The sequence below is a fragment of the Olea europaea genome, chromosome 10 (assembly GCF_002742605.1).
Source record: "Olea europaea var. sylvestris chromosome 10, O_europaea_v1, whole genome shotgun sequence".
Classification (NCBI taxonomy): Eukaryota; Viridiplantae; Streptophyta; class Magnoliopsida; order Lamiales; family Oleaceae; genus Olea; species Olea europaea.
Genome location: NC_036246.1, coordinates 42,570,283 through 42,598,221, shown reverse-complemented (window position 1 = coordinate 42,598,221; position 27,939 = coordinate 42,570,283). Strand labels below are relative to the sequence as shown.

Genomic DNA, 27,939 nt, shown 5'->3' with positions numbered 1-27,939 from the left:
CATTTGGTTGAAGAAACTATACCTTTGAGGCGAGACAAGTAACCTAGTTTAATCTTGAGTATCGAAGCAATCAAATTTAGGAGAGCCTTCACTTGTTAAATTGTAAACTTATGATAGTGAGATTAATCCAAACTACAAGAGGGTGAGGACTACATCTATGTAAACTCCTAATATTAAAAACACAACCCCGGGATAATTGAGTGAAAATAATAAGTTTGGGGGGTTGTGCATCTCTCGAGCGAGTAAGGATACATTTGACCACTTGGGGTCGGGACTCAAACCCATCATGAATCTAATATGTTGGCATGAACTCACACACACACGTCAAGTGCGCATTTAACAGGCGAAGGTTGATGCCATTAATCTTTTTGCACTGATATATCTTCATCAAATCGAACACTTAGTCCAATCCTGAGCCGTAGCAGGGTATTAAGCCATGTTTGTTCAGAATTTAGTCACTATCTTGTTTGAGAACAAATAATAGTTTAAGTTTGGGAAGTTTGATAAGTGTGTTTTTGCACACTTATTAAGGTCACAAACATGACTTAATTATGAATAAAATGATTGAATTGTGACTTAATTTCATTAAATTTGTGAATTCTAGGTAACACTGATGGACATGGTGAAATACATGGGAAAAGACGCGAAAAAGGACTAAAATAACACAAAGTGAAAGTTCAAGGACCAAGGTGCAATTACTCAAAAGTTGACCCGATGAACAAATCAAGAAATTGAGTTTGCCAAATACGAATTGATGACAATTTGGGATGATGGAATGGGAAGAATGAAGAAAAGATGTAAAGAAGTGGAAGATTAGAGTGAAAGGACCAAATTGTAGGAATTAAAAGATCAATTCTACCATGCGGTCACATGGTAGAAACGTCGTGCGGCCGCACGAAGTGATACAGAGATTTAAAATGAAAAAAGAGGATAACCATGCGGCCGCACGGATTAAAACCATGCGGTCGCATGGTACAAATTCAGCGCGAAAATTTTCTTTCCTTATACGATTGAAATACCTATGGTAACCTAATTTTCCACTGGATATAAATATCAAAAATATTCCAGAGACGCCCAGAACGTAATTGGAGGTCGGAAAACAACTCTTGAAGAGGATTTGAGCACAAGAACAAAGATTGGCACGAAAAACTTCAAGATTTATTCAAGTTTTATAACCCGGTGATGTCTTATATACAAACTTTGATGTATTTTGTTATTTTGAGCATGCTAGGCTAGATTTTATTTATGCTAGGAGATCGATGAACCATGTGATTTGAATTTTAATATTCTAGTTTTGCAATTTGATGTAAGACACAATTTCTATTATGTTGAATGATTTATATGCAATTAAATGTTTCCGCAATTAAGGGCTCGTAATTGTGTGAATTTAATTGATTTATTCTTGCATTCGAGAGAATTGGAATAGATTTGACATAGTATAAATCATCGTAGGTTCCGATAGTGGATAGAAATATACCGCTATGCTCTATGTGGATCTTTAAATGTTCATAAAATTGCATGCATTTTTACATATACTCTTGTCATAGAAATATAGACCAGTGGTATGTAGAGATAGGTTTGATACATCTCGAGAGAGAGTATTGGATAGATTTAGGAACATTGATTCGTCAAAATCAAAATGTGTTGTCATATTGTGAAACTAGGATTTAAAGTGATAATTGCATGGGAATTCATGATCCTAGCGTATTTCATTCCCAATAATTATAACGAGTGCATTCTCAACTTTTAGATTTCATTCTCGAGTTTTAATTTATTGTTTTGCATATTAATTTCAATTTAATCATAAGAAAAAAAATTGCATAATTGAGGTTCAATTAGGTCTACATCCAATTCGGTAATTTAGTTTCGGTTAAGGCTAAGGTAGATAAAATTTGAACTAATCAATCTCTGTGGGACGATATTCCGACTCATTGAATTCAGTTTATTACTTGTTAACGAACCGTATACTTGCGGTGGTTTAAAATCGAAAGAAATAATTTCGCAAACAATGTACTTTCTTGGCCAAATTTCAAATAGTTTTCCAAATTGTTTTCCGGAAAAACCATCCTGTTTTTCATTGCACTCAGGCATTATCACATACATTTTAAGTTTCTTGGCTAGATGTTTAGTTTCTACAGCTTTGTTTGTTCACCACTAGTCTTGCCAACCTACTCGTGTCGAGGTGTCTGGTGGAATACAGTGGTGTTAATGAAACCGGATTATCGCATACTGTATTTATAGTTTAGATATCAATTTTAAGCATACCGTATATGCAGCTTACCATATTTACAGGAAGCTTACCGTATTTGCAGGCAACTTATCGTATATGACAGTGCAACTCACTATATTTGGCAACGAAGCTCACCGCATATGTGTAAAATTAGCCCAACTGTTTTTATTAAAATAACACAGATTTTTTTTCAATAGAAATACCATATATGTAACATACATATACCGAATTGCATTTACCAACTGTTAGCAAGAAGATTCAAATATATATATATATATATATATTCCTAACATAAATATAAAAACAAGTAAACTGCAAAATATATGAATCTAGTAAATTGCAAATGTATAAATCGCTAAATAAATAAATAACTTGCAAGAAGAAATTGTAAATATGTAAATTGCTGAAGATAAATAAATTTTCAACTCGAGACCTGTGCGAGCACAGTTTCCTTCAAATAGATTTGCCTCCTCACCGTAAGTACTTAAAGTCTAATCTGAGCATCTGTTTTTAGGATACAATGGTAAAACCCATAGAATCTGAACACCACAGAAACTACTCCGGCGAACTGAGTTTGTATTCAAACAATATCACCACCATGACTAGAGATGGAAACTGAGATTATGTATATGCAGACAAAACAAAAGTATTTTCTAGTGCGAGACAGAGAGATTTTTTTTTGTGTGTATGAATTGCTGGAAAATTGATATTTAATATAACATAAATTTGTCCAATAACTCCATGGCAATAAACACTGGAGCTACTTCAGTTTTTGCTGGAGTTTTGGAAACTCAAAGGCCAGTTGAAGAAAGCAAAAAAAATGTAAAATGTGGACATTCCAAAAGACATTCGTGTACGCAGGTCGCGTCCGCACACAAGTTCAAGGTCCGAAGGTAATTTTGGTCCATTATTTGCACCCCCTGCGCGCACACGTAAAGAGAGCATCTATACTACACATGATTACACCATTTCAATGTGCAATCCTATATAAAGTGGTTAATACTTTCTTCATTTTCCTATGTGGGACTGGTTTTATTTTTCCACATAAACCAGCTTCCAATAGTCATCTTTGAGCTATAATTTCTCATTCATCCATTCATCAATTTTGGCAAATAAATATATGGTTTCGATGCTCTCACGGAAGAGAACAAGGATCAACTTTGATCTACCAATTTGGACCAAGGGTCCCATCGAAAACCTTGCCAAAAGTGAGTCATTTACTCATTTTTTTCCAACAATCCTCCCACATGAATGAAAATTGGGAGAGACATAAGATCGTAAGACATGAGACTTGGTGACGGTGAGACACAAGATTAGGTGATAAAGTTCAACGGTTGAAGCCTGCATAGGATAGGCAGGTATTATCCTTTAAACCTTCCCTTGTGAAAGTATATTTACTTTACTAACTTACCAGTAGACATGTTGTCCTTGAACTGTTCTGCCATTTATGTAAATGATGATATACTCCACACAGGATTCTTCCTAACACAATTTAGTTGTCATTATTATGTTCGTTTTAGCCATAAACATATGTCTGGTTCTATGAGAGTTCTTAAGAATTGAGCCTAATTCTCTTAGAAGTGGCCCCACTTCTCTCTCACATAGGTGATTTCTTATTACAAGTAACTCGTATTACTTGGCTCGATTTTCGATACATAAGAATCATTAAAAGCCTATTGCTTATCCTTCATCCTTATGGGCATCACTGATACATCGTGGAATGGACCAAGAGGAAACACTCCCACAGTGATTTTATTAAGCATTTACAATTAGATTGTCCATTTGAACCTAAATCTTGGGATCTCCAGTCAACTAGGTTGGATTTCCTTTGTAATGACTTATTCATTCAAGGGCTTAAGTCTCATTCTTTTCGATGATTTCCCAACTAACTCTCTATTTAACACTTTGGCTAGCGGATCTGCAATGTTATCTTTTGACCTTACGTAGTCAATAGTGATAACTCCAGTTGAGAGTAGTTGTCTTATGGCATTGTGTCTATGATGTATATGTCTAGACCTACCATTGTACATGTTACTCTGTGCTCTTTCTATTGTTGATTGACCGTCACAATAAATGCAAATTGCTGGCACAGGTTTTGACCATCTTGAAATATCCTCTAAGAAGTTGCGCAACCATTCGACCTCTTCACTATATTTATCTAGAGCTATAAACTCATATTCCATTGTAGATCTGGCTACTATTTGCTTAGAGGATTTTCACGATATGGCAGCACCTCCCAATGTGAACACAAATCCACTGATGGACTTTGAGTTTTTTATATCAGATATCCAATTAGCATCACTATATCCTTCAATGATCGCTAGATATCTGGTATAATGTAGTCCATAGTCACGAGTATATCTTAAGTACCTTATTACTCTTACTATTCCTTTCCAGTGATCAACTCCTGAATTACTCGTGCATCTACTCAATTTACTGACTGTGTAGGTTATATCTGGTCTTGTACAACTCATCAGGCACATTAGACTTCCAATAACTCTCGAGTATTCTACTTGAGAGACACTTTCACCTTTGTTTTTAGATAGGTGTTGACTTATATCTATTGGTGTTCTAGCCAAGCCAGTATCATCCTTATTGAACTTTTCCAAAATTTTGTCCACATAATGTGACTGACTTAGAAGTCCATATGATGTTTTTAAGATTTTTACTCCAAGTGTAATATCAGCTAAACCCATATCTTTCATGTCAAATCTCGAATTCAACATATTTTTAGTGGATTCAATCATCTTATTGTTACTACCAACAATAAGCATGTCGTCAACGTAAAGACATAAAAAGACTAACCATCTTTAGTGTCTTTGATGGAAACAAATTTGTCACACTCATTGATTTTAAATTTACTCTCTATCATGACATTATCAAAATTTTCATTCCATTGTTTGGGTGCTTTTTTCAAGCCATATATAGTGACTTCACCAATTTACAAATATTCTTTTCCTGCCCTGGTGACGAAAACCTCTTGGATTGTTCCATATAAATTTCTTCTTCTAAATCTCCATTTAGAAAGACAGTTTTAACATCCATTTATTATACTTCAAGATTTCGCAAAGCGACATTCGCAAGTATTAACCTAATAGATGTTATTCTCGTCACTGGAGAATACGTATCAAAGTAATCAAGGAATTCCCTTTGTTTGTAACATTTTATTACTAATCTGGCCTCATATTTTTCGATAGTTCCATCTGCTCTCATTTTCCTTTTGAAAATCCATTTATAGCCTAGTGGTTTGTTTCCTGGAGGAAGATCCACTAGCTCCCATTTTTAATGGCCTCCTTCCATTGAGGTCCTTCCGAAGAATTCACAGCCTCGTGATAACTTTGAGGTTCACTTTGTAGCATATAGATCAGAAAATTAGGACCATATGATTTTTCTGTCCTTTCCCGTTTGCTACGTCTAACCTCAGTCTCCTCTTCTAATTCTTCGTCATGACTATTTTCAGTCATAGTCTCATATGTTCGTTTAGAAGAGCTTGCTTCATTTTTGGACTTGTACGGAAATACATGTTCAAAGAATGAAGTATTTCTTGATTCCAATATCGTGTTTTTCTGGGATTTTAGAGTCATACACAAGAAACCAATAAACACTACTATTGTGTGCATAGCCAATGAAGATGCAATCTACCATTTTTAGCCCTATCCTTACCTTCTTTGGTGTTGGAACAGACACTTTGGCAAGACACCCCCACACTCGTAAGTATTTATAGGAAGACTTTTTTCCTTTCCATAACTCATAAATGGTCTTTTTCATTTTCTTTCGGGGTACCTTATTTAAAAGGTAATTTGCTGGTAACACAGCTTCCCCCCAAATGTTCTAAGGTAACTCAGAACTTACTAGCATTGCATTTATCATTTCCTTTAAAGTACGATTTTTCTGTTCAACAACACCGTTTTGTTGCAGTGAATAAGGTGCGGTGGTTTCATGTATGATTTCGTGTTGTGCACAAAATTCCCAAATGGTACTTCATACTTACCACCTCGATCGCTTCTTAACACCTTAATTTTCTTATTAAGTTGAGTTTCAACTTCACTCTTATAGAGAACAAATTTCCCTATAGTTTCATTTTTACTTTTTAGCAAATACACATAACAGTATTTGGTGCTATCGTCGACAAAAGTAATGAAATACTTGTTGCCACCTTTTGTTTGTACGAGTTTTAAGTCACATGCGTCGCTATGAATTAAATCAAGCGGTTCTGTATTCCGTTCAATTGTTTTAAACGATGACCTTGTCAATCTTATCTCAACACAAGTTTCATACTTATGTTTTGAATCAATGTGGAACTCGGGTATGCAATTCAAGTTAACTAGTCTTCGTAAAGTATCATAGTTAACATGTTCTAATCTACCATGCTACAAATTGGAAGACTCAAGCAAATAAGTAGAAGAGTTTGCTTTATTCATTTTCGGCTTAACTACCATTACATTGAGTTTAAACATACAATCGGAAACATATCATTTTTCGACAAACATTCTACTTTTTTGACAACATAACTTTATCTCACTCAAATACAATGCAAAAGCTATGCTTATTCAAAAGCGACCTAGACATTAGGTTCTTGCGAATTTTTGGCACATATAGCACATTGTTGAGGGTCAACTCTTTTCCCGAGGTCATCTTTAGACCACCTTTCCTTGTCCCTTGATTTCAGAAGTTGCTGAATTTCCCATGAACAACTTCTTCCCATTCTTAATTGCTTCAAACGCAGTAAACGGCTCCTTATCAGAGCACACATGCCTCGTAGCACCGATGTCAACCCACCACTCCTTAGGGTTTGAACCCACCATGTTTACTTCGGAAATGATAGCTCAGAGATTCAGCTCCGACACATCTTGTGCCATATAGTCAACCACATTTGCTTCGTTCTTCTTCTTTGACAATCTGCCAACATCTTGTGGCCCACTTTGTCATAATTAAAACATTTTTTTTGAAATTTCTTCTTAGAAATTCCACCTTTCAGTCCTTGCTTGGTCCTTTTGCCACCGGATGGTCCAGACTTATTTTTGTAATTCTTACTAATTTGATCATGCTCCACAACATTAGCTTTAGCAACACCAGGATTGAACCACTTCTTTTCAGAACTCTTGTTGTCTTCAATTTGAAGTCTAACAATTAGTTTTTCGACATTTATTTCCTTTCTTTTGTGCTTCAAATAATTTTTGAAATCTTTCCATGCGGGAGACAATTTTTCAATAATTGCAGCAACTTGAAAAGTTTCACTCAAAATCATCCATTTGGCATGAATTTCGTGAAGAATCACTTGGAGTTCTTACACTTGACTAATAACTTTTTTGGAGTCCACCATTTTATAATCCAAGAATCTACCAACAATGAACTTTTTAGCCTCGACATCCTCAGTTTTATATTTTCGGTCCAAAGGCTCCCACAGTTTTTTAGCAGTTTTCATAGTACTATACACATTGTATAGCGTGTCTGCTAAGATGTTCATAATATAATTTCGGCACAAAAAATCCGAGTGGTTCCAAGTATCAAGTGCACTGATTGCTTGAACATCTCTTTTACCCTCATTGAGTTTTGGAGCAGTCTCAATCAAGAATCTCGCAAGATTCAAAGTGGTAAGATAAAATAACATTTTCTGCTGCCACCTTTTGAAATTCAAGTCATTGAATTTCTCCGATTTTCTCTATGATTAATTGGATCATTAACGAGCCACTGTTTGACTCACAACATGACTTGGTAATTTAGCCACAGTCTGAGCCACATCAGAGCTTGGCCATTGAGTCACAGCTGAGCCCATAGCCTGATTTTCAGTAGGCACAGCTTGGGTCACATCCATGTTGGCCAATTCGGTTGCCATTTCAGAAAATCAAACAAAAAAATTAGTTTTCAAAATTAACAGTATAAGAAACCAATTTTTTTCTCAACGAATTTATTTTAAATTTGTTGGAATATAGTGGTGTTAATGAAATAGGATTATCGCATACCGTATATGCAGTTTAGATATCGATTTTAAACATATCGTATATACAATATACCATATATGCAACTTACCGTATTTACAGGTAACTTATCATATTTGCACCTTACCATATTTGCAACTTACCGTATATGGCAATATAGCTCATCGTATATGACAGCTTACTGTATTTGGCAGCGAAACTCACCGTATATGTGTAAAATTAGTACAAACTATTTTTATTAAAATAACACAATTTTTTTTTCAATAGAAATATCGTATATGTAACATACATATATCGAGTTACATTTACCAACTGTTAGCGAGAAAATTCAAATATATATATAGTTTATTTTTATTTTTTTTATTTCTAACATAAATATAAAAACAAGAAAACTGCAAAATATATGAATCTAGTAAATTGCAAACGTATAAATCGCTAAATAAATAAATAACTTGCAAGAATAAATTGCAAATATGTAAATTGCAGAAGATAAATAAATTTTTAACTTGAGGCCTGTGCGAGCACAGTTTCCTTAAAACAGATTCGACCCCTCACCGTAAGTGCTTAAGGTCTAATCCGAGCATCTGTTTTTCAGGATACAACGGTAAAATCCATAGAATCTTAGCACCACAGAAACTACTCCAGCGAATTGAGTTTGTATTCGAACAATATCACCACCACGACTAGAGATGGAAACTGAGATTATATATATGCAGACAGAACAAAAGTACTTTTGGTGCAAGACAGAGAGATTTTTTTTCGTGTGTATGAATTGTTGGAAAATTGATATTTAATATAACATAAATCTATCCAATAACTCCATGGCAATAAACACTAGAGCCACTTCAATTTCTGTTAGAGTTTTGGAAACTCAAAAGTCAGTTGAAGAAAGCAAAAAAAATACAAAACGTGGACATTTCAGAGCCACTTCAGTTTCTGCTAGAGTTTTGGAAACTCAAAAGTAAGTTGAAGAAAGTAAAAAAATATAAAACGTGGACATTCCAAAAATATATGTGTACGCAGGTCACGCCCGCATACAAATTCAAGGTCCGAAAGCAATTTCGATCCATGATTTGCACCCCCTGCACGCGCACGTGGGAGAACCTCTATGTTACACATGATTACATCATTGCAATGTGCAATCCTATATAAAGTAGTTAATACTTTTTTCATTTTCTTATATGGGGCTAGTTTTATTTTCTCACATAAACCATCTTCCAATGGTCATCTTTGAGCTTTAATTTCTCATTTATCCATTCATCAATTTTGATAAATAAATATATGATTTTAATGCTCTCACGGAGGAGAATAAGGATCAACTTTGATCTTCCATTTTGAAACAACGGATCCCACCAAAAATCTTTGCCAAAAGTGAATCATTACTCATTTTTTCCAACAGTGTCTACTTCTTGGCAGCATATTGGGTCTGTTTCTTGCAGCCCTTGTTTTCCACCGACAGTCTGGCCGCCTGGAAGTTTTCAGCTTGGGTTCGAAATCTCGCTTGGCATGATGCTAGTCATATAAACCTCTTCCATACGGGTTTCTTGGTTTTTCAGCATTGATATGGATTTTTCTCTTGCTGCTAAAAATGTGTGCTGCCCATTTACAAGGTAAGCAATTTGAAAATTCCCCTTCACATGATGCTGCTCAACATTCTTCAACCGGGAAAGCAGAATTCGAAGGTAGCCTTAATGATTAGCTCAAAGGAACCCCTTGCATATGTGAATTCATTAATCTTTGTTCGATTTTACCTTCATCAATTGGTAATTTCGAATCCAACAACGCAGATTTTGTTAAAATCTGTCCAAATTCAAAGTTTCAAGTTCCTCGAAGTTGTGAAGTTAGGCCAGAATGGTTATGAATTGTTCTTGAAAGATTCAAGTTTTTCATCTCCTCTCGTAAGATTTGAAACCCGTCAACAGTTCGGTACTTCGTGTTCTTGATCAGCCGAAGTTGTAATGTTTTGATTCGTGTTGCGTCTCTTGTTTTGGATCATTAGATCATTGTAATGCTTGGATTGTTTGTCAGGTATGTCCAGAGTAGTTTTACTCAATTTTGATCAATATAATATAAATTTATTTACCGATCAAAAAAAAGGAAAAAGAAAAAGGTAAAGAAACATGCTCACATGAAGTCATTTTTGATGTACTTGATCTTGAAAATGTTTGTATCCGGAAAGACAGCCAATAATTCTCGAGTAAGACACGGACACAAGGTAGAGTCCATGGGAGCATCATGACATTGATACATCATAAATTCATTGGATTCTAGTGGAGTAAAAGTAAAGATATTAATAAGGATTTGAGTAATTCAGAAGATGATTTAGACTAATCTTTTTGTACAATGAATTTGCACAATAAATTTAACAATGTGTAAAATAAAAAGATCCTAATCATTGAATTAAAAGCAGTTTTTCAAATCAATGAGTATAATGTATGCCAACTCACACATTGTCAAATTTGTTATCAAATTTATTGTTCAAGTAGCATTATTGTTTAGACTAAGCGGAGGAATTGTCAGCATCCATTGTATCATTCGAGGAGGCGCGGAGTATGCATGCCCCCCTCAACAAGCAATCCAGGTCATTGAGAACTCCAAATGATTCGAAAGATCATGGGATGGTAATGAGAGGAATGAGAAGACTCAAGGACCTACTGATGGTTCATGTGTGACATACATCTCCTTCAAATGCTTACACATAAATAACATGGTTGCGATTAAGCGTCCATGCGTTGCATGTATAAATGCATGCAATTCACATGCATCATAAATTTTATTTTTTGTTGATAAGTGCACTTTGAGTGCATCTTACCATGTTCTTAGCTAAAAGTAACCTATTAAGTTATTTTTCATCTAATAGCAAATGGTACAAAATGTCAAATATACTGAATAATACTCTATAACTTGATGCCCCTCAATGTGAGAGATTCTCTCATTAAATAGAACCAAATCAAACTAAATATGATAAAAGTAATATATCTATATTTAGTACAAGTATAATAGTAATATAGAACGCAATTTTCGACAATCTCATTGATATTACCCCTCAAATTGATGCCGGTAAAAGCAATAATTTGCAATCATGAACTGATGACGGTGCCAATCTTGTGCCCACAAAATAGAAATTCGAATTAGAACAATCATCTACGAAAAATAGTAATGACAAGAGACCTCCCTTAGTGTACTTGTGTGCTAGTCAAGGTTGGAGGGGCACAAGACTTCAAGCACCTCAATAATAATGCCAGTGTCACCTATTTAAGTGCTTTGAATGTCGTAATGCACTAATTTGAGTTGAATCCATATCAGTGATAATTTGATTTGAGTTCTAACAAACATTCTTTTAGTGACGAGTATAATCTCAAAGAATCAAAAAGAGCGAAAGCTTTTCCCTGTGGATAGTATGATTAATTGAGAAAGCTAAAGCATTCACATCTAATTCATCTAATATCTGAAAGATACTCGAAAAGATGATGTCATCTTTCCTGCACTTGAACTTAAAATGATTTGATGATTTTGCCCCCATAACTTTGAAGTCACGTGCAAATTTTAATGTCCACGTTGTCTATCTCTATCCGTGTACACTTAATTCACAAATTTACATAGGTTTAGGTTTGGGGCCTTGAAACCCATCAGGGACCCAAAAGCACGTTACCTGAAATGCTGGGGTGTCAACACTAATTTTCCCATACTAGACAACTGAAATGAACATGATTCTAAACTGTACAACACCGAAGATACATTAACAACATGAGGTCACAAGTTCACTATTGATTTCTGAAACAAAAGTCGATGGCACACACCGAAAAATGCCGTCACCTATGTGAAAATTGAAATTAAATAACATGCTCATTTCACTTCTAATAAAAGTAGATAAACAAATTTCTTACTCCTGAAAAGAAATCCTAAATCATGAACCGCGTTCATAAAAGACTCCAGATGGAAATAACCCATTAATTTAAAAATTAAAAAATAAGTTCCATAATTCGTCAATCAAAAGACATTTATACCTGCTTCTATATATAAAAGAAACCTCTCTACTTGATATATTTGAATAATCATGACACACTTGTACTATTCCCTGGTCGGTAAAATGATGAGGCACCCCAAATTTCTCACTGTTTTAAAACATGAACTGTAACCTGGTATTTCTCAATAATGACATCAATGGCCTAAATTCAAAAGATCGAACAGCCTCAATCATGTTTGAGGGGACGGCTTCATGTCCACCCTTTGGCATTTTCATACTATAATCCTATTTGTGTCCGGGCAGCTGCCAGTATATAACCAAGGGAAACAGACAAAGATGGAGACAGTTGACCCTGAAACCTGAGAAAATCAATAATGTAATAATCATAGTGATAGACATTGTACCCAGTCAGGAATACTTCTAGGCATTGGAAGAGCAGTGACATATCTCTGCAGGAAAGGTTTATGAATACTTGATGTGACATCAGAGGTTGATGGTGACTCAGCACTATTACTTTGTCCCCGGCCATGGAATTTAGCAAAACGATTTATGACAGAAAACTTTTCCAGATCTTGGCATTCAACTCTCAGGTCCAATATTGATGCACTCTTGTCTTGTCTGAAAAATTAAATTTGACAATTAGTACTAGAGCATAAAGACGACACCACCACCACACCCCTTCCAAAATAGAAACAGATACAAGTGTAAAGGAATAAAGCAGTGAGAACAAAAGAATTAAAAATAAAAAGAGCGTATAGGGTATCTAGTCATTTTTACTTCCAGAAACAACATTATAAGCCCTCGCCATGAACCAATAAAAAAATTAAAAAAATTATAAAGACACAAACGTGTACTCGTTACAAACCATAAACAATCTAAAAGTTCATAATAAAACATTTCAACAAAACTGAAAATCTTATTTGCACCTAAAAACATAGAATTGGGTAGGGCAAGCACGTGTTCTTCACTTCCTCACTTTAGCCTCCAATTATTTATTTTCCAATTTTTGCAGTTGGACCGTATTTAAAATAGCCCAAACCACCACTCAAAACTTCACTCCGTAAAAATAAATAGCTCATAAAGTTCAGGATGGTAAAAAAAACCAAGAAAGGGAATACTAGCAGCACGTTTGGCTTCAAGGCAGTTTTTTTTTTTTTTTTTTTGACAGCAAGTGAGATGATAGAGTTTAAGCACCTTTTGAGCCTAGCCAAACATGCTTTAAGAAGTGCACAACCCAGAGCCTGGGGCTTAGCTGTTAGCATGCAGATCAGTAACTCAAGGCTTATGCCTTGACAAAAGGAAGTTAAAATGTCAAACTTTGAGCTCTTAGTTGCATCAGGAACACCTGAAGGCCTGCACCTCAGGCAGTCAGGAAAACTCTGTTCCCATCCATCTAGATAAAACCTTCCAATTTCCATGGATCACAAGCAAAAATCACATCTAACTTCAATTTTTTTGTTATAAAATGCACAGTTATCATCAAAGTGAATAGAGAGTGGATACATCTCGCAAGAAATTGGACAAATCAAGATAGTTTACCTCAAGAACTCATTTTCTAGCTTCATTGCTCTTCCCATAAACTCTGTGACAGCTTTTCCAAAAAGACAACCGCCAATTCCCTCTGATTGTTTGCCCTTAGTAGAAAGTCTACAATATATTTCGTAAAGAGCTAGTTATTCAAACAAAATAATCTGAATAAATTACAAGACCGAAAGATACTGCCATAAATTGATTGAACAATTTCAGGCAATATATGACTATTTCTTACATGTCTTCTCCATCATGAGACACATCTGAATTACTTGAGTGAGAAACTGCACTGCAAGCCTCTCCCAATGCTATTCTAGAGACAGAGTAAGCTACGCTCTCATAATCTGAACTAGCATCAGAGGAGAGAACTGCTACTGGTGGAGGGCAAATCAATTGCTGCATAAGTTGTGTTGTCAAGATAAGCCTTCTCTTTGATCTAAGCAACTGCAGTCCATCTTCAATCAAGTCAATATCTTCCACCTGCCATCAGAAAAGAAGAAAGAAGATGTGGAGGACCATGTGAGTAATCAAGTACATGAAGAAAAGAGGAGCAGAGTTAGCAACACCATCACACCTTATCAGTTAGCCGATTTGATGTTTTACACCAATTGACTTCTGCCATCCTGAAAGTAGTAAAATGAATGTAGATTATCAAACAAGAGGACATTGAAACAAATTATCATCGAACATACGTAATAAAATCAAATAACTATTCAACTCCACTATATAATATAAACAAGGGTCTGTAAAGAAAAAGAACAAAAAAATTGAAAAGTAGATAATCATGATAACCACCTGAGAGTTTTTAGTTTTTGTAATCCCTGTGATACTTCCTTGTGCCAAGGATGATGTTCAGAAGTAGCATCCTTGCGCTTCTTGGTTTCCAATATTACCATGTGCAATGACTCGGGAGAAGCGAAACGTTCAGATGCTACCGATGAAGGAATAGAACTTTGTTGGGTGCCACCAACTAGACTTGTAACACCCATGGAATTATGTGTATTCAAGCTACTGGAAGATTTCCCAAGAGCAAAAGACGGTTCTGCTGTTCTTGAAGTGGTGACCATGCTTGTGCTGTACATTGGCCAAATTTGTCCATTTTTAGAAGTTCCATAGTTATTGAACCAGGATGATGCCATCTGCGGACCAGGAGAAATTCTCTGACAAGTATCCCGGCCAAATGCAAGCACGTCCTGAGAAGCTAAATTTCCATGTTGAGAAGTGACATTCTTTTCCAAGTTATCAGCCGACCTGAAGAATATTTGCATTCTCGAATCCCCGGATGAAACTGCAGCATTAGAACCTAATGAATCTCCATTAATAGAATTATGTTCATTTGCCTGCCCTTCTTCCAAGGCTACTTGATGAACATCCGGACCATTATCTGGTCCTCTCATTCTCTTTGAGACCCTAATGTTTGGATCAATCTCTGCATCCTTCATAGCCCGCACTTGATTTAGTAAGGAGTAATTTTCATGAGAACTATTCGATTTCAAAGACCGACCAAATGCTTCAATATCCTTTTGTTTTGAAGAAGAATTAGCAGAAGAATCATCCAAAGGATACTGGATAGAGGATACTTTCCCATGTGATTCGTTCATCTTTGGATCTAGGTCACTGCTTGCAGATATTACTAGCCTTTCAGTGCTTTCCTTCAACCTTAGCCCTTCCCCACTAACAACTGCAGAGTTCATAGGAATTCCACTGCATTCAGATGGGAGATTCTCACCTTTCCTCACATAATGATCACCTACAGTATGGATTACAGAGGAACTTGATTCCACAATATTTGGTTGGGGTGACTCTGGAAAATGTGCCGACACCTTGTGAAACTGAGCACCCAGAGTTTGTTGGTGTGTAGGAACATTGGTCCACGTAAACATCTGTGCAGATGCACCATGCGGGCCCAATGGTTGAGAAGCAGGCATATGATCCCTAGCTGACATATTAGTTGATCCTCTTGCCTGTGGATCATTAGTGCTGGTTTGCCGAGATGTGCCCCCCGAAGACACATGATTTTCATGTAGAGTACTGCAAGATGCATTAAGCAAAAAGGTTTCCTTAGATCCATTCTGGATGGAGTGGGAAGCATTTCTATCAAATGATGAGTTAATATGCTGATTAACTGACATTTGTCCACTTGCCCTGGTCATCTGTTGATGATGAAGATGACTTATTGAGAGGCCAGAGCCAGAATTTAGCATTGAAGAAAAATTTCCAGATATCTTATACAGAGTGGATCCACTTTCAATTTGGCCTGGAATTTCAGATCTCTCATTTTTTAACTGAGTCTTGGATTGTTCATCAGAAAAAGGCGCTGATTGAATTGAAGATGTAACCATGCGCAGGCCCTTCTCTCCAATTTCTGCACCAGCCTGACTTGAATGTGGTGAATCATTTGTATGTTGAACAGTTCCAGAAGTCGGTGAATGTTCTGAAATCTGCATCAATTGAGATGGAGGACCAAGCTGCAATCTGAAACCTTGAGAGGAAGAAGAATTATTGCAGTGGAGTTGGTCAACAGAACTATCATAATTTTCTGTTTCAGGTAGCTTAAATGATGCATTCTGTTCAGAAGAATTGAAGTGCATCATGGAACCAAGAACGGCGGGTCGATCCACCTTGTGAAGAAGCTCCAGCATATTTTGTCTGGATTAAATGCAAATAATTAAATAAGTAGTAGCACATAAGTACTAAAGGAATCAAACATGAACAGAGAATTACCTTAATGAAGTCTTGTTTGGTGTGTATGCATCCACAGATCTGTTAAAAGGAACAGAAATATTTGGCATATAACCAGGAAGGCTTCCCCGGGATGGCCCCTCTTCAAGGCCTTTGTTGTCTCTCTGAAGATGAGATTGTCCCTGTAAATAAGAATAAGTATTCAAACTTTCTAACACATTAAAGTTAAAAGTATATACATACATATTGTATCAATTCATAAATCATGTTGAACATCACTGTAGATTTTTTTGGGACCTGATTAAAAAACTTTGACTCGCCAAGATGCACATTTTGCTGGGACATGATCAATGCATGGGTACGCTGCTTCATTCCATGAGCAGATTCCAAATCCTCATCCAAGTTTCCCATGGGATGATACTGAAACTTGCGAGGACCAGAAGCTTTCCTACCAAGCTGATTAGTCGACTTTGGCTTGCCAGTGGGCAGAGATTCTGAATCGCTAGCATCAGAACTGTGGTCCCTCAAATTACTAGGAATGTGCTGTAATAAGGTAGGGAAACTCTCATTAGAATTTCCCTTCAAATCAGAACTGTCCATCTCGTGTGTTGTAACTTCCTCTCTGTCACAACCATGAGCTGAATCTGAAACCTGATTACCTTCATTTGTACTGTGCAGCATGCTCCCTAAGCCTTCACCTCTTTGGGATTTAACCAAAGGATTGGTATTTTTCATTTGATTGAGTAAATAACTATTCTGAACAAATTGAATGTTTTCAGCATCGAACCCTGTGGCACTTGAGTTAGGCATGGAAGCAGCATCATTCAAACTCAAGTCCCCTCCATTTTCCATGGAATGTTTTACATGACCCAAGGCTTTCCAATTGGTTGGCTGTTTTCTTCCACTATGCTCGGAGTTCCATGCTGTAGAAGTGCTCTTTGAATTTTTCTCTGCATCAAGAGAATGTCGTGAGACATTTTTATATAGCTGACTCCCTTCAGCAACTGACCTTTGTAGTGGACCACAATTTGACCACTGGTTTGCTTCCTCCAATGACTGGTTAAGTCTTAGAGATATCTCAGACTTCAATGTTTGACCAGGTTTACCTTGAAACTTGTGTACAAATTGATCAAGCCCCGTGGCATTCTGATAGTTATTGTTCATACGGCTGTCATCAGAAGGGGGAGCTGAACCCGAAGTGAATGCGGAAGGCATCTGCATATTGTCATCAGCCAAAGATTCATCTTGTTTACCACTCTCATTGTACGGCAAAAGGTGCTGATTTGCTAAAGGGACTTCGGTGCTGTTTACCAGACCACTCCACTCCTCTTGTGGCCCTATATCGCTGCTCGAAGTTTCTGCAACAGCTGATTGCATGAGAGCACTCCAACTACCACTTCGAACAGAAGGAATCCCATTCAACAATCTGCCATTGTCAAACAAACTACCCACCTCTCCACTAATATTAGGACTTTTGCCAAAAGCAGCCCATATATTATCATCTGAACCAAACAATATCTTTTCTTCAGTAGGATCTAGGGCAACTTCATTCTGACTCGAAGAGTATTGCCTTGTCTGTTTTTCATGTGAGAGCTCCTGTAAAATAGATTGATTCTGCCTCCCTCTGAAGCCCTGCTGAGTTGCATTTCTTTGAATGAGATTCACTTGCTGGGCACTCTCCATATTTATCTCAGCATTAAGAGCTTGACGAGAAACATTTCCCAGCAAATTTTCATTCTGAAATCTGTGTCTAGATGTTGATGTCCCATCTTGCATGCTAACATGATCTGCAAGTTGAATACCTGGAAGGGCATTGCAAAAGGTTGACGTCTGCAGCATTGAAGGTCTATCCATCACCATCTGAGAATACTGGTTCACAGTTAAACCCCTTGAGCCAGAAATAGGAACTCCATAAAGAGATTGATCAGCCAGTTGAGGGACTACATCCCCTGAATGCTGTGCCTGGCCAAGGTTTAGTGGAGAAACGTTGAGAGACTCTTGCATGGTGGGATAACCATGATGCGACCAATTGGAATTACCGTGATCAGCCACCCAAGGGTAATGGAATGTGTCAGAACTTGGAGTACCTCCGTTGATCTGGGGGGAGGACTGTTGGCCAGATGTCTGCTTAGGAAAGGGGAAATTCTGATTTAATAAATTTTGTTGCCTTGAATCTAGCTGCCGATGTTGCTGCTTCATTTGGAGCTCTTGCATTTTCCTTAACATGATTTCTTGTTGTAGTTGCTGCAACTCGTTGAACCCAGCCTGTTGATGCTGCAAAGATTGCAGCATGCTTGGATGGTGATGACTCATCTGCTGCTGACCACCAAAATGATCATAACTGACGGGAGATACCGATGCTTCTAATCTAACTGAAGATTTTGCTTGATGGTCAAGAACGCTCCTTTGCTCTAATGCACGGATAGATAAGCCTCTAGAGTTTACAAGATTCAGCTGATTAGAGTCTGTTTCCATTGCCAGAAAGTTTGCTTCACTCTGCCTAGTATGTTGAAACTGACTGTTGTACATCGAGCCATTCAAATCTAATCATTCGCTTTGGGACTGACTTTTAATAAAATCAGCCCTCAGAGTTGATTGACCGAAGTTCAAGCTCTGTGATGCATGAAGAGGAAAATTGCTCGATACTCTATCTCTGTCTGTTCATAAAACAAAAAGGCATTAGCTGAATATCTCCAGGCTGTCTGCCTTCAGAAGTTATCAAAAAGAATTTACATGCTAACTTTAGATTTCAAGCAGCCATTTATAAATACCTGAGTTTTGTAGACATAGCCCCTATTTGTTTCCCATTAAAATGAAAAATATGAATATTATCCATCACATCAAGCCATTATATTTGAATTTATATCTCTTGTGTAAGATCCGTAACGACTATATTTTTCATTCTCATTTTTACATAAATGGGAAACAAACGAGGCCATAATATTTATTAGAATCCACTACAACAATTCGCCTCTGGCTTCCTTAAGAGAAATTGCTGTTAAAGTTCGCTTCCAGGCATAGATTCAAACCCAAACTTTCAGCTTTTAAGCATTGATATGCTAAAATTGATAAATAAAGATATCACTAGTTTAAGTTTTAAAATAGTTTCTTCACCTGTATCCATCCACACAACATCAAAATTGAAGTTATGTCTGAAAAAAAAAATGACTATAATCTCATGCTATTTCTCTTGAATATTGTAAATCCTTTGCCAGCTGCTTAACCTTATTGAGTCCAGAAAGAATGGTCAAGTGCAGTTAACAAAAACTAATCACGTTCAAATACGATGCCAAAGCAGTTGAATGAATTCAATATAACACTATCAAAACACTGACCAGTGATGGATAACAAATAATATAACAGTATGGTTACCACCATTTTAAAACAAAGGCATAACCACACCTATGTTCTGAATTCTATGAGCAGGCAACTGTTCTGTAAACACTACTCTCCTTGTGTCTCGTTTCCACCCAAGAATATAAATGAATATATATCTGCACGTGTAGGTGTACTTGCACATGCATGTTTGCAATTGTGCTACAGTGGCTATCTGTGTGTACAGGTACAGGCCATGATGCTTATAAAACCACACATATCTTCAGAGGCGAAGAAAGCCCTATGCTGAGCTCTAAATTAGCTATGTTTCCTTTATCTTACTACAGAGGAAAAATCCTATAACATAGCCTAAGAAGAGAATTGAAAAAACAAATGATAAAAAAAATCATATACAAGTCCAAATTCTCCACTTCTCATAAATGTTAAAAAAGGAAGTTCCATGCACATACAAACGTGCGCGTTTTGTGTTTGCTTATTTACGCTTATATCTACATCAAGCATTTCATAACCTCCCATTTACCATTGACTAGGTTCCAGAGTTCAGTTTTCCTCCTTCACACAACAAATCTATTTTTTTACCAAGTAAAATCCAACTATAAAAAACCAAAAGAATTGGAGTCTTATTCAACAATGTCATAAAAAACTAATTAATTTCATTCAATATTTTCATTTATTAAATTGATTGAAATGTCTTACTAGTCGTCATAATAATCGTAGGTCATTTTTAATATTGTCATATTACAATTTAAAAATATAAACAAATTGAAGCTCGAAAAAGAATACAATGTATAATCCTTCAAAAAGTAGGAAACAGAAAGGAACTAAAGCTCTCAAATAAAAAAGCTTATATTGTACTAGAACAGACATAAAAGTGGGTGAACATTTAAATTCTTCATAAACTCGTGGAAAGAGTGAGAACTAGTTGCCCCGGAAAAAAAAAATGAGTAGCAAAATGAAGCTTAAAGAAGTTTTACAAAAAAAAAAAAGTTATAAGAAGCACCTGAATCCTCTGATGAGAGGTTAACTCTAAGATTCACTGGTAGCACCTAAATGTTAACTACACATCTATGTTAACTGTCTACAGAAATGAATTACAAATCAATGTACGGAACATATGGATACTTGAAATTGGATGCTGATAACAACGAATCGGTAGGAAAATGTATTGCTCTTAACTTGTAATTTTATCCTCGATAGCCAGATTTTCTGCACAAGATATGCATATTCAAATTCTCCTTTTTCACATCAGACTAAGCTTAGAAAGTTTATCATCAAATTTTACAAGGTAGAAGGAGCTTAATCAGTCTAAAACCATCAGAACAGCCTTAGGCCATAGGTACATTAACAGTCCAGATTTGGCAAAAATTCTGGCTCATGTGATAGGAAATGCCCTGGAATTTGATGTTAAGTTGCAGTTTATCCTACAATAATAAGCTGACCATCCTCAATTTACTGTTGATGTTGCAATGTTTATCTTAAAAACTAATGATATCACAAAAGAAGTATGAAAAATAAGACCCTCTGCAGTCCAAACATAGCAACGGTAGGATTGAATTTCCACTAAAGGAGTTGCACAATACAGTGAAATAGCCACTCTCCGTGTTCCATTCTTCCATCTCAACTGCCACTATGTAGATTCAAACACTTGAGTACTCATAATTTCACTCAACAAGTTTGGATTCTATGTATAATAAGCCATTATCTCGATCCACTATAAAATCATCAATCAAAGTAAGTTCTTCAAGTGCTCTTCCTCTTCATTCTATGAAGATAAATAAGCTAGCATTTCCTTTGTCACTCCACATTTTATCTTGCACTGCACACGTGAATTTCAATAACAAGTGAATATGCAACGTCGGACCTATATTTTCAAACATTTTCACCAGCACAAGGTAGATGATCCCCAAACAATTCTTTTTCTTTTGATAGGTCTAAGCACATTAGGCGATTAATTGGCTAAGTTGGGTGACATAAAGTAAAGATAAAGAGTAACAAACGTTAGTTGAGCACTGTAGGAGCAAACATGTAGGGTAGAGGTCTTTTGGATGTAATATCTGATTAGCAGCTATTAGTGGTAATTAGTGCATTATGAATTCAAGGAAGAGATTGAAGTGTAAGGAGAGACTGAGCACATGAAGAAAGTCATTTCATGTATCACTTCAGGGCACTGCTACCTGAACCCCTCCTATGATCTTTGAAAGATATAGGTTAATTGATGAAGGTATTTCACTCATACTTTAGACACCATCTAAATTTGATATTTAACTAATTCCTATGCGTTTCAATGTGTGTTTGATGTTGTGATATCGGTTGATGAAATTGAACGAAATAAGAAAAAGTTGACAAAATTGGAAAAGGGGCTAAATGGTAAGAGATCCAAAGTTTGAGGACTAAAGTGCAAATATTCAAAAGTTGTGTCGGACCTCACAATGAATATTCGAGAGTGCTAGGAATCAATTGGATAAAGAAAAAAGGCAAATGAATGAAATATAATCAAAGTATGATCACACATCAATTTCCAACTGAAAAAGTTATGCTCCAAATTTTTAGTATCATATTGAGACTCATTTTCGACATAGCAAACATTCGAATTAAAAAATGATATTTGAAGCAAAGTTGTAACTCTTTGAGTTAGCTTTCCAACGCCTCTTAAATCCACCTCAATTGAATATCAAGAGAAGTTATGTTAAAAATACTAAAAGATACACAGTGCTGTTTTTCCACCCGAAGTGGGCGCCGCAACGAATCCGGGCGAGAAAAAAGGAATTTTGAATTTTTTGGACTATTTTCTTGGCCCAATCCAACTCTAATTCGTCCAGAACTTCAATATACTATAAATACAAACCTAAAGACCACAATTCAAAAGAGAATTCAACCGGGCAAGAAGGAAGCAATCATCAAGAAATCAAGGAAAGATCAAGAACATTGCAAAGGAGATTAAAGACCTACAAAAACTAGTTTTTCTATTCTCTTCTCTATTTTGTTTATTTGAATTTGATTATTTTTATGACTTCTATCATGAACTAAACTATTCTTCTAGGGTTTGATTAGCCAAAGCTTAAGAACATGATTCGAATTTATTTTAGTTATTTTTATGAAAATTTTCTTTCCGTTTATTTGCGTTCTAATTTTAATGATTTCAATTAATTGGCCGCTAATTGAATGAGTAGATGTTAGTCAATTTGAACATTCGAGAGAGGGAAATTTAGGTTTGATCATAAGATTAACACGATGTAAATTTAGGGATAAATCTACCCTTCTCTTTTATGGACTTCTGCATTTCTCCCAAATTGCTACCCATGCTTCTGGCGATTACACAGCAATATCAAGGGATAGAAACTTCCATTTACAATAATAAGAGGTGGTGGCATTATAGAAGATTTTAACTATGACAATAAATGGAAGCTATTTCAATATGGAACTATAGATTATGCCATTGATAGCATGTTGGCGTACTGGACTGAACAAAACTAAACCAGTTCAAGGAAGAAAGAGAAGTGAAAATCGTGCAGGTTGTCCATTTCCACGTGAAGGTTTTCTCTTGAATAAACAGTAGAGTTCTGGCAATTGCCAGTACACTAACATTCAATGACATGAGAAAGCAAGATTTAACGACAAATCATAGAATTGAAAGAAGAAAAGGATATTAGCAATGATCGAAGTAAATACTAGACCTAGCTAGTACTTTAGACTTAAAACTTGGTAAACCAAAGTTTTCTGAAGTGATAAATAAACTATGTCAATTTATGTTTGAACAGTGCTGCTAATTTATACGCTCTACAAACCTTAGATCTCCAAACCCTATTCTCACTGGGAAAGAATAAATCAATAGAAAAGTTCCAAAGCCATAACTAGTAAAAATTACAAAGTTAAGAAACTAGGAAAATTCCAAAACCTACAACAATTATGAAAATATTCTTAGTTCTAGTTGGAAACCTATAAGAAATACTAATTTTGATTACAAAAAAACTCAATCTAAAAATTCCAGTCCAAGGAGATGGACAAAAAATGAAATCTTGATCCTGCATCATGATGGTTTTCTCTAACAAAATATTCTCAGTAATAGACAGCAACCCTTCAGCCAGGAATGACAATTTTCCCTTTATGGAATAAGTCCGCCAATGAATAATGTTGTGCATTTCAATTTACAATATGCAAGTGACAAGCAACTTATATTGGTCGGTGGGTTATAGTTTCAGTAGCAAGTCCTTATCAATGAAGCATGAGCATGCTGATGTGTAATTTCTCAAAAAAATGGGGATTCAGTGGTTAAAAATTAAATGCTAAGAATTCAATTTTTTTTTTTTTTCAAGAGTGAAGAAATTAAATGTAATTTGAAAGTAAGACCAAAAGAGAATCTGGTTTCTGCAGGTTGTAGATGGAACAGGAATTGGCGTATAGGGAAAGGTTATTTCTATCAAATAACTTGGCCATATAACAGGCATTGAAAATGGCCCATGTTTAAATTAAAGGGTAGCCATCCCCAAAGTTTTTCTGCAACAATCTAAGATCATCATTTCTTTAATTAGAGTTGCTTGTCCTTACCAATGAATTTCCATCCAAAGAGTCTATTAGTGTACCATGAAATGACAAATTTGCCCTCAAGACAAGCAAAAATATAAAAAATATGGAGGGAAAAAAAAACCAACTAATCATCTTCTTCATACAGCAACATCCCAGAACCTAACTCCACCCTGAATAACCCAACCTGCCAACACAACCCCAGCTCCCACCACTGTGTCCGGCCAATACCACCATCGCCGCCAGAGAAACCAAAATTTTGATTTAAGTGGAACGAGGGAGTGTTGGCAGCAATGACTGGTCTGTTGGAGCTTTGGCTGGCATCACAGTGCAAGATTGGGTGGGACCACTAGTACATATGGGCATGAGATAGAGAGACAAGACAGTGCTCATACGAAACAATTTTCTTCTTCTCATTTTTTATTATTTTTTGTTTTCTTATTTATTTAAGTTGAAGTGCAAATTTGTCATTTCAAGGCATGCTGACAAACTTTTGGATGAAAACTATTAGTACGAGCAGGCAACAGCTATTTATGAAATCTTGAGCTTCTAATTGCCATGAAAAGGGGTGGGTACAAGATTCCCACGAGGTTAAAATATTGGGAACGATGACTGTAATTTACCCAAGATTAAATATAATAGGCCCAGACTTCATATTATTCTCTCTCTCTCTCTCCCCCCCTCTCTCCCCCCATTCTAAAATTTCTTAGTTGTTGGTCTATAAACCTCCGATCGTCAATGAGAATCATAAGGAGATTCACGGTTGGTTTTCCAGATTATAAGATTTCTCTCCATGATCCCTCCTTATGGAAGATTCATCATTGGCCAGATTATATTTTGGTTCTTTCCATTTTAAATGGTCACTCTGCACTCTAATAAATATTCCCTGTTTCTAACTTGCCCAAGTTTTATGTTTGCCCTAATGTGACATTTGTCATTTCCAAATGTCTTGGTGTCTTGTTTTCAACATGTCAAATAAGAAAAGACACCACGTGTCACGTTTGATGTGTCCAACGAGTGTCACATGCATGCTGGAGACCAAGACTCAGGCCTTGGCATCACCATACTATCACTCTTATATCTCTATTTTATGCTTGCAGAAAGCATAAGAGTATAGAATCAACCTGCTTCGAAAGTGATACTAGAATAAAATTAAATTATGGGTATCTCACCTTGCACCTCCCCCGTGGTTCGATCAAAGTATAGATCAAACGATTCAGAGGCATGATCCTATTTCTTGAATTACCTAACATATGAGTTTCCCATACTAATAAAAACTGCAATTTTATTTGGAGTGATGGTTTCACACTGGAACCACCAAAAAAGGAATCACAGGAAAACTTACAGTATTTTTTATCATATACGAGCCATGCATTTCAAGATCCCACGGAAATTTCCAATAAAATTAGAACCATCTGAGCAGATCTTGAGCATATGATAAAATATGTCATAAGTAATTCCCTCGCTCGACCACTGAACAAGGTCATCATTCTCACAGTCCACCAAGAAGCCATTAAAAAATAAGAAAATAAGGAAGATAAGGATTCCCCATCGATTGAAATCCAAAATAACAGTAATAAGAACTTCAAAAAATAAAAGATGAGTAATTAAGAAAAGCAGCCAAGTAAATGAGACAAAATCACACTGAACTAGGACATTGTGTTAGTTTATCAGAACTACTTAGACAAATTTGAAGGCATATTCTCTCACAGTGCACACAAATACACATACGAATTCGTTCACACACCTAACTTGGAATAAAAAAAATAAAAATAAAAAAACGAATATTACAAAACCCAGTGAATTCCATTCAAATACGACGTTTGCTCCACAAATTTGCAAAAGATAAGAATAAAAAGAAGTGCATCCATCACAATTCATAAATCAGAGACCAAGACATCCAGATAAGCTGAAAATTCACCTTTCCCACACTTCAAATCCCAAAACATTAGCCAATTCATGAATTCTTAAAAAAATAAAATTCTTGCAACAAACCCGCACGCATATCTGTGCGCGGAAAGAGTGTTAGGGTTATGCGATGAAATAAATAACGAGACTTACATGGATATTCAGATGGGACACAGATAGCAATGGAGCTAAAAATCGTATTGAGGAACTCTGCTCTAGGGTTTTGAATCGGCGAAAATATCAACGGGGAGCTTTTTCAGAAAGAAATTGAGTGAGAGAGCGAAATTTGATATTAGTTGCGAATTTTTTCAAAGAACTGTGCCAGATAAGGAACGGTTCGACCGAGGCCGAGGCTGAGGCTCGAGAGTCTGCATTTGATTGGGGCAGACTTTTGAAGAACTAGTTATCTGCCTATCAGATTCCGCCGCGTGGCATAGGAAATAGGTGGGATTTTTTGAAATTATTGAAATTACAGCGGCAAAATTTTATCCGCGAATATGGCTCTGGAAATTGTTTAACAGAAAGTTCGTCGGTGCCTGTCGCGGCGCGGGACTGTCCCGGCCTACGAAGAGCATGAAAGAGAGAAGGGATAGGAAATACCCACAGAATCATTACATATTTTTGAATTTGTTGAGTTGGATTAGAATAATTCGTTTTTTATTCCCTTTTCAATTTCAGCCCTTTTAAAAGAATTAAATCCATAAATCGGAAACAAAAGCAAACCGGTTTTTCTCTTAACAATTCACCCACTTCATTTCCCATCAAATCATTGTCATTTCCCCCCAAATCTGTAACGCGAGAGGAAGACTTGTGGCTCTTCATTTCACCCAAAATCGCAAGCAAGAGGAAAATCGCCCGTTTCTTCATGACCGACATCTGGACGACTGCCCAGCGCGCACCATTAGACGTAGCCCACCGAAACCAAATGTCGAAATAGTATTTGAAGATGGCAATGGAATCGTAGATGATGGACAAAGATTTTTTCATTTTTTTCTCATTTTGTTTCAGCAATTTATTGTGGAAAGCTTGCCTCTATGCCTTTTTCTTAATATGCGAAGCTTGCTACTGCATCTTTGTTGGGCTCTAATAATTGTATTAGATCTTTTTTGTTGAATACTAGAGCATTACATGATGTGCAAGGGTAGTAAAAGGGGATCTTAGATTTAGTTAGTATTATCTAACATGTGGACACCTGAACATTTGATTAGTTATGGACTCGAGGGGATTTCAATGAGTGTTAATTGAACATCTTATTTCAGCAATTCTGTTTAGGAGTTTCTCAAGTTTAGTTGAATTTAAAAATTTGTCAATTTAAGTTATGGGGTAACTGATATCAGGTTGAGGTCATTTTAACGTTTAAGCTCGTTGTTCAGAGTGGTTTAACTCCATGGAGAATCGAACAAGCTGACTTGGGGGTTGTCATTCTTCCTTCTATTCCGTACCCAATCATTCATGTAGATGTGAATTGTCTCTGTGTACAATTTTGTTTGCAAAACCTTGTTGACTTAGATCAAATCAGAAACACTAGTTTGATAAGATTCTGGAATTGAGGATGGGATCAATCTACTGTATATATTTTAGGGTAAAAAGTGATATATGTAAAATGAATTTTAGAGATTTCCTTGATTATTCTGCTCACGAACATTTGTGAATGAAAAAATCATAGTTAATGTTCGGTCCGTCATGAAAGAATTTAGAAGTACATTTTCTGTGAAATATTTGTTTGCACTGATATTTCACATGCGCTTCTCAGCCCTCATTTATGCACCCAAGAAAACTGAAATAGGCTACTTATTATTAGTTTGGCCAAATAATAGTTAGTTAAT

The 27,939-nt window shown here is 36.2% G+C and overlaps 1 protein-coding gene and 1 long non-coding RNA gene across 4 annotated transcripts; one reads left to right on the top strand and one right to left on the bottom strand.

Moving 5' to 3' along the window:
• The first annotated feature begins 9,546 nt into the window (after positions 1 to 9,546).
• LOC111402789 lies at positions 9,547 to 10,265 on the top strand. Its single transcript, XR_002704355.1, has 2 exons — positions 9,547 to 9,851; positions 9,957 to 10,265. It is a non-coding gene; the product is annotated as an uncharacterized LOC111402789 (long non-coding RNA).
• Positions 10,266 to 12,022: 1,757 nt separating this feature from the next.
• LOC111402360 lies at positions 12,023 to 27,686 on the bottom strand. Of its 3 annotated transcripts, XM_023030596.1 has the most exons (10): positions 26,267 to 27,686; positions 25,551 to 25,678; positions 16,646 to 19,005; positions 16,391 to 16,530; positions 14,462 to 16,315; positions 14,241 to 14,289; positions 13,905 to 14,146; positions 13,676 to 13,783; positions 13,331 to 13,540; positions 12,023 to 12,754 (listed from the first exon to the last, which is right to left on the bottom strand). In XM_023030596.1, the coding sequence occupies exons 3-10, from the start codon at positions 18,875 to 18,877 to the stop codon at positions 12,520 to 12,522; spliced, it is 5,070 nt and encodes a 1,689-aa protein (XP_022886364.1). In that variant the 5' UTR covers positions 18,878 to 19,005; positions 25,551 to 25,678; positions 26,267 to 27,686; the 3' UTR covers positions 12,023 to 12,519. The 3 variants fall into 3 exon arrangements, with proteins under 3 accessions (XP_022886364.1, XP_022886363.1, XP_022886365.1); XM_023030595.1 differs by lacking the exon at positions 25,551 to 25,678 and having other exon boundaries at positions 26,267 to 27,685; XM_023030597.1 differs by lacking the exons at positions 13,331 to 13,540; positions 25,551 to 25,678 and having other exon boundaries at positions 26,267 to 27,681.
• Between the last annotated feature and the right edge of the window lie 253 nt (positions 27,687 to 27,939).

Bases quoted from the DNA above. Each gene is read 5' to 3' on its own strand.
- LOC111402360 (XM_023030596.1), bottom strand. From the start codon at position 18,877: ATGTACAACAGTCAGTTTCAACATACTAGGCAGAGTGAAGCAAACTTT. The intron at 16,531-16,645 runs GTCCCAAAAAAA...TCTTATTTACAG, and splicing joins AGTCAAAGTTTTTTAATCAG to GGACAATCTCATCTTCAGAG. The intron at 16,316-16,390 runs GTAATTCTCTGT...CATTTAATCCAG, and splicing joins CCAAACAAGACTTCATTAAG to ACAAAATATGCTGGAGCTTC.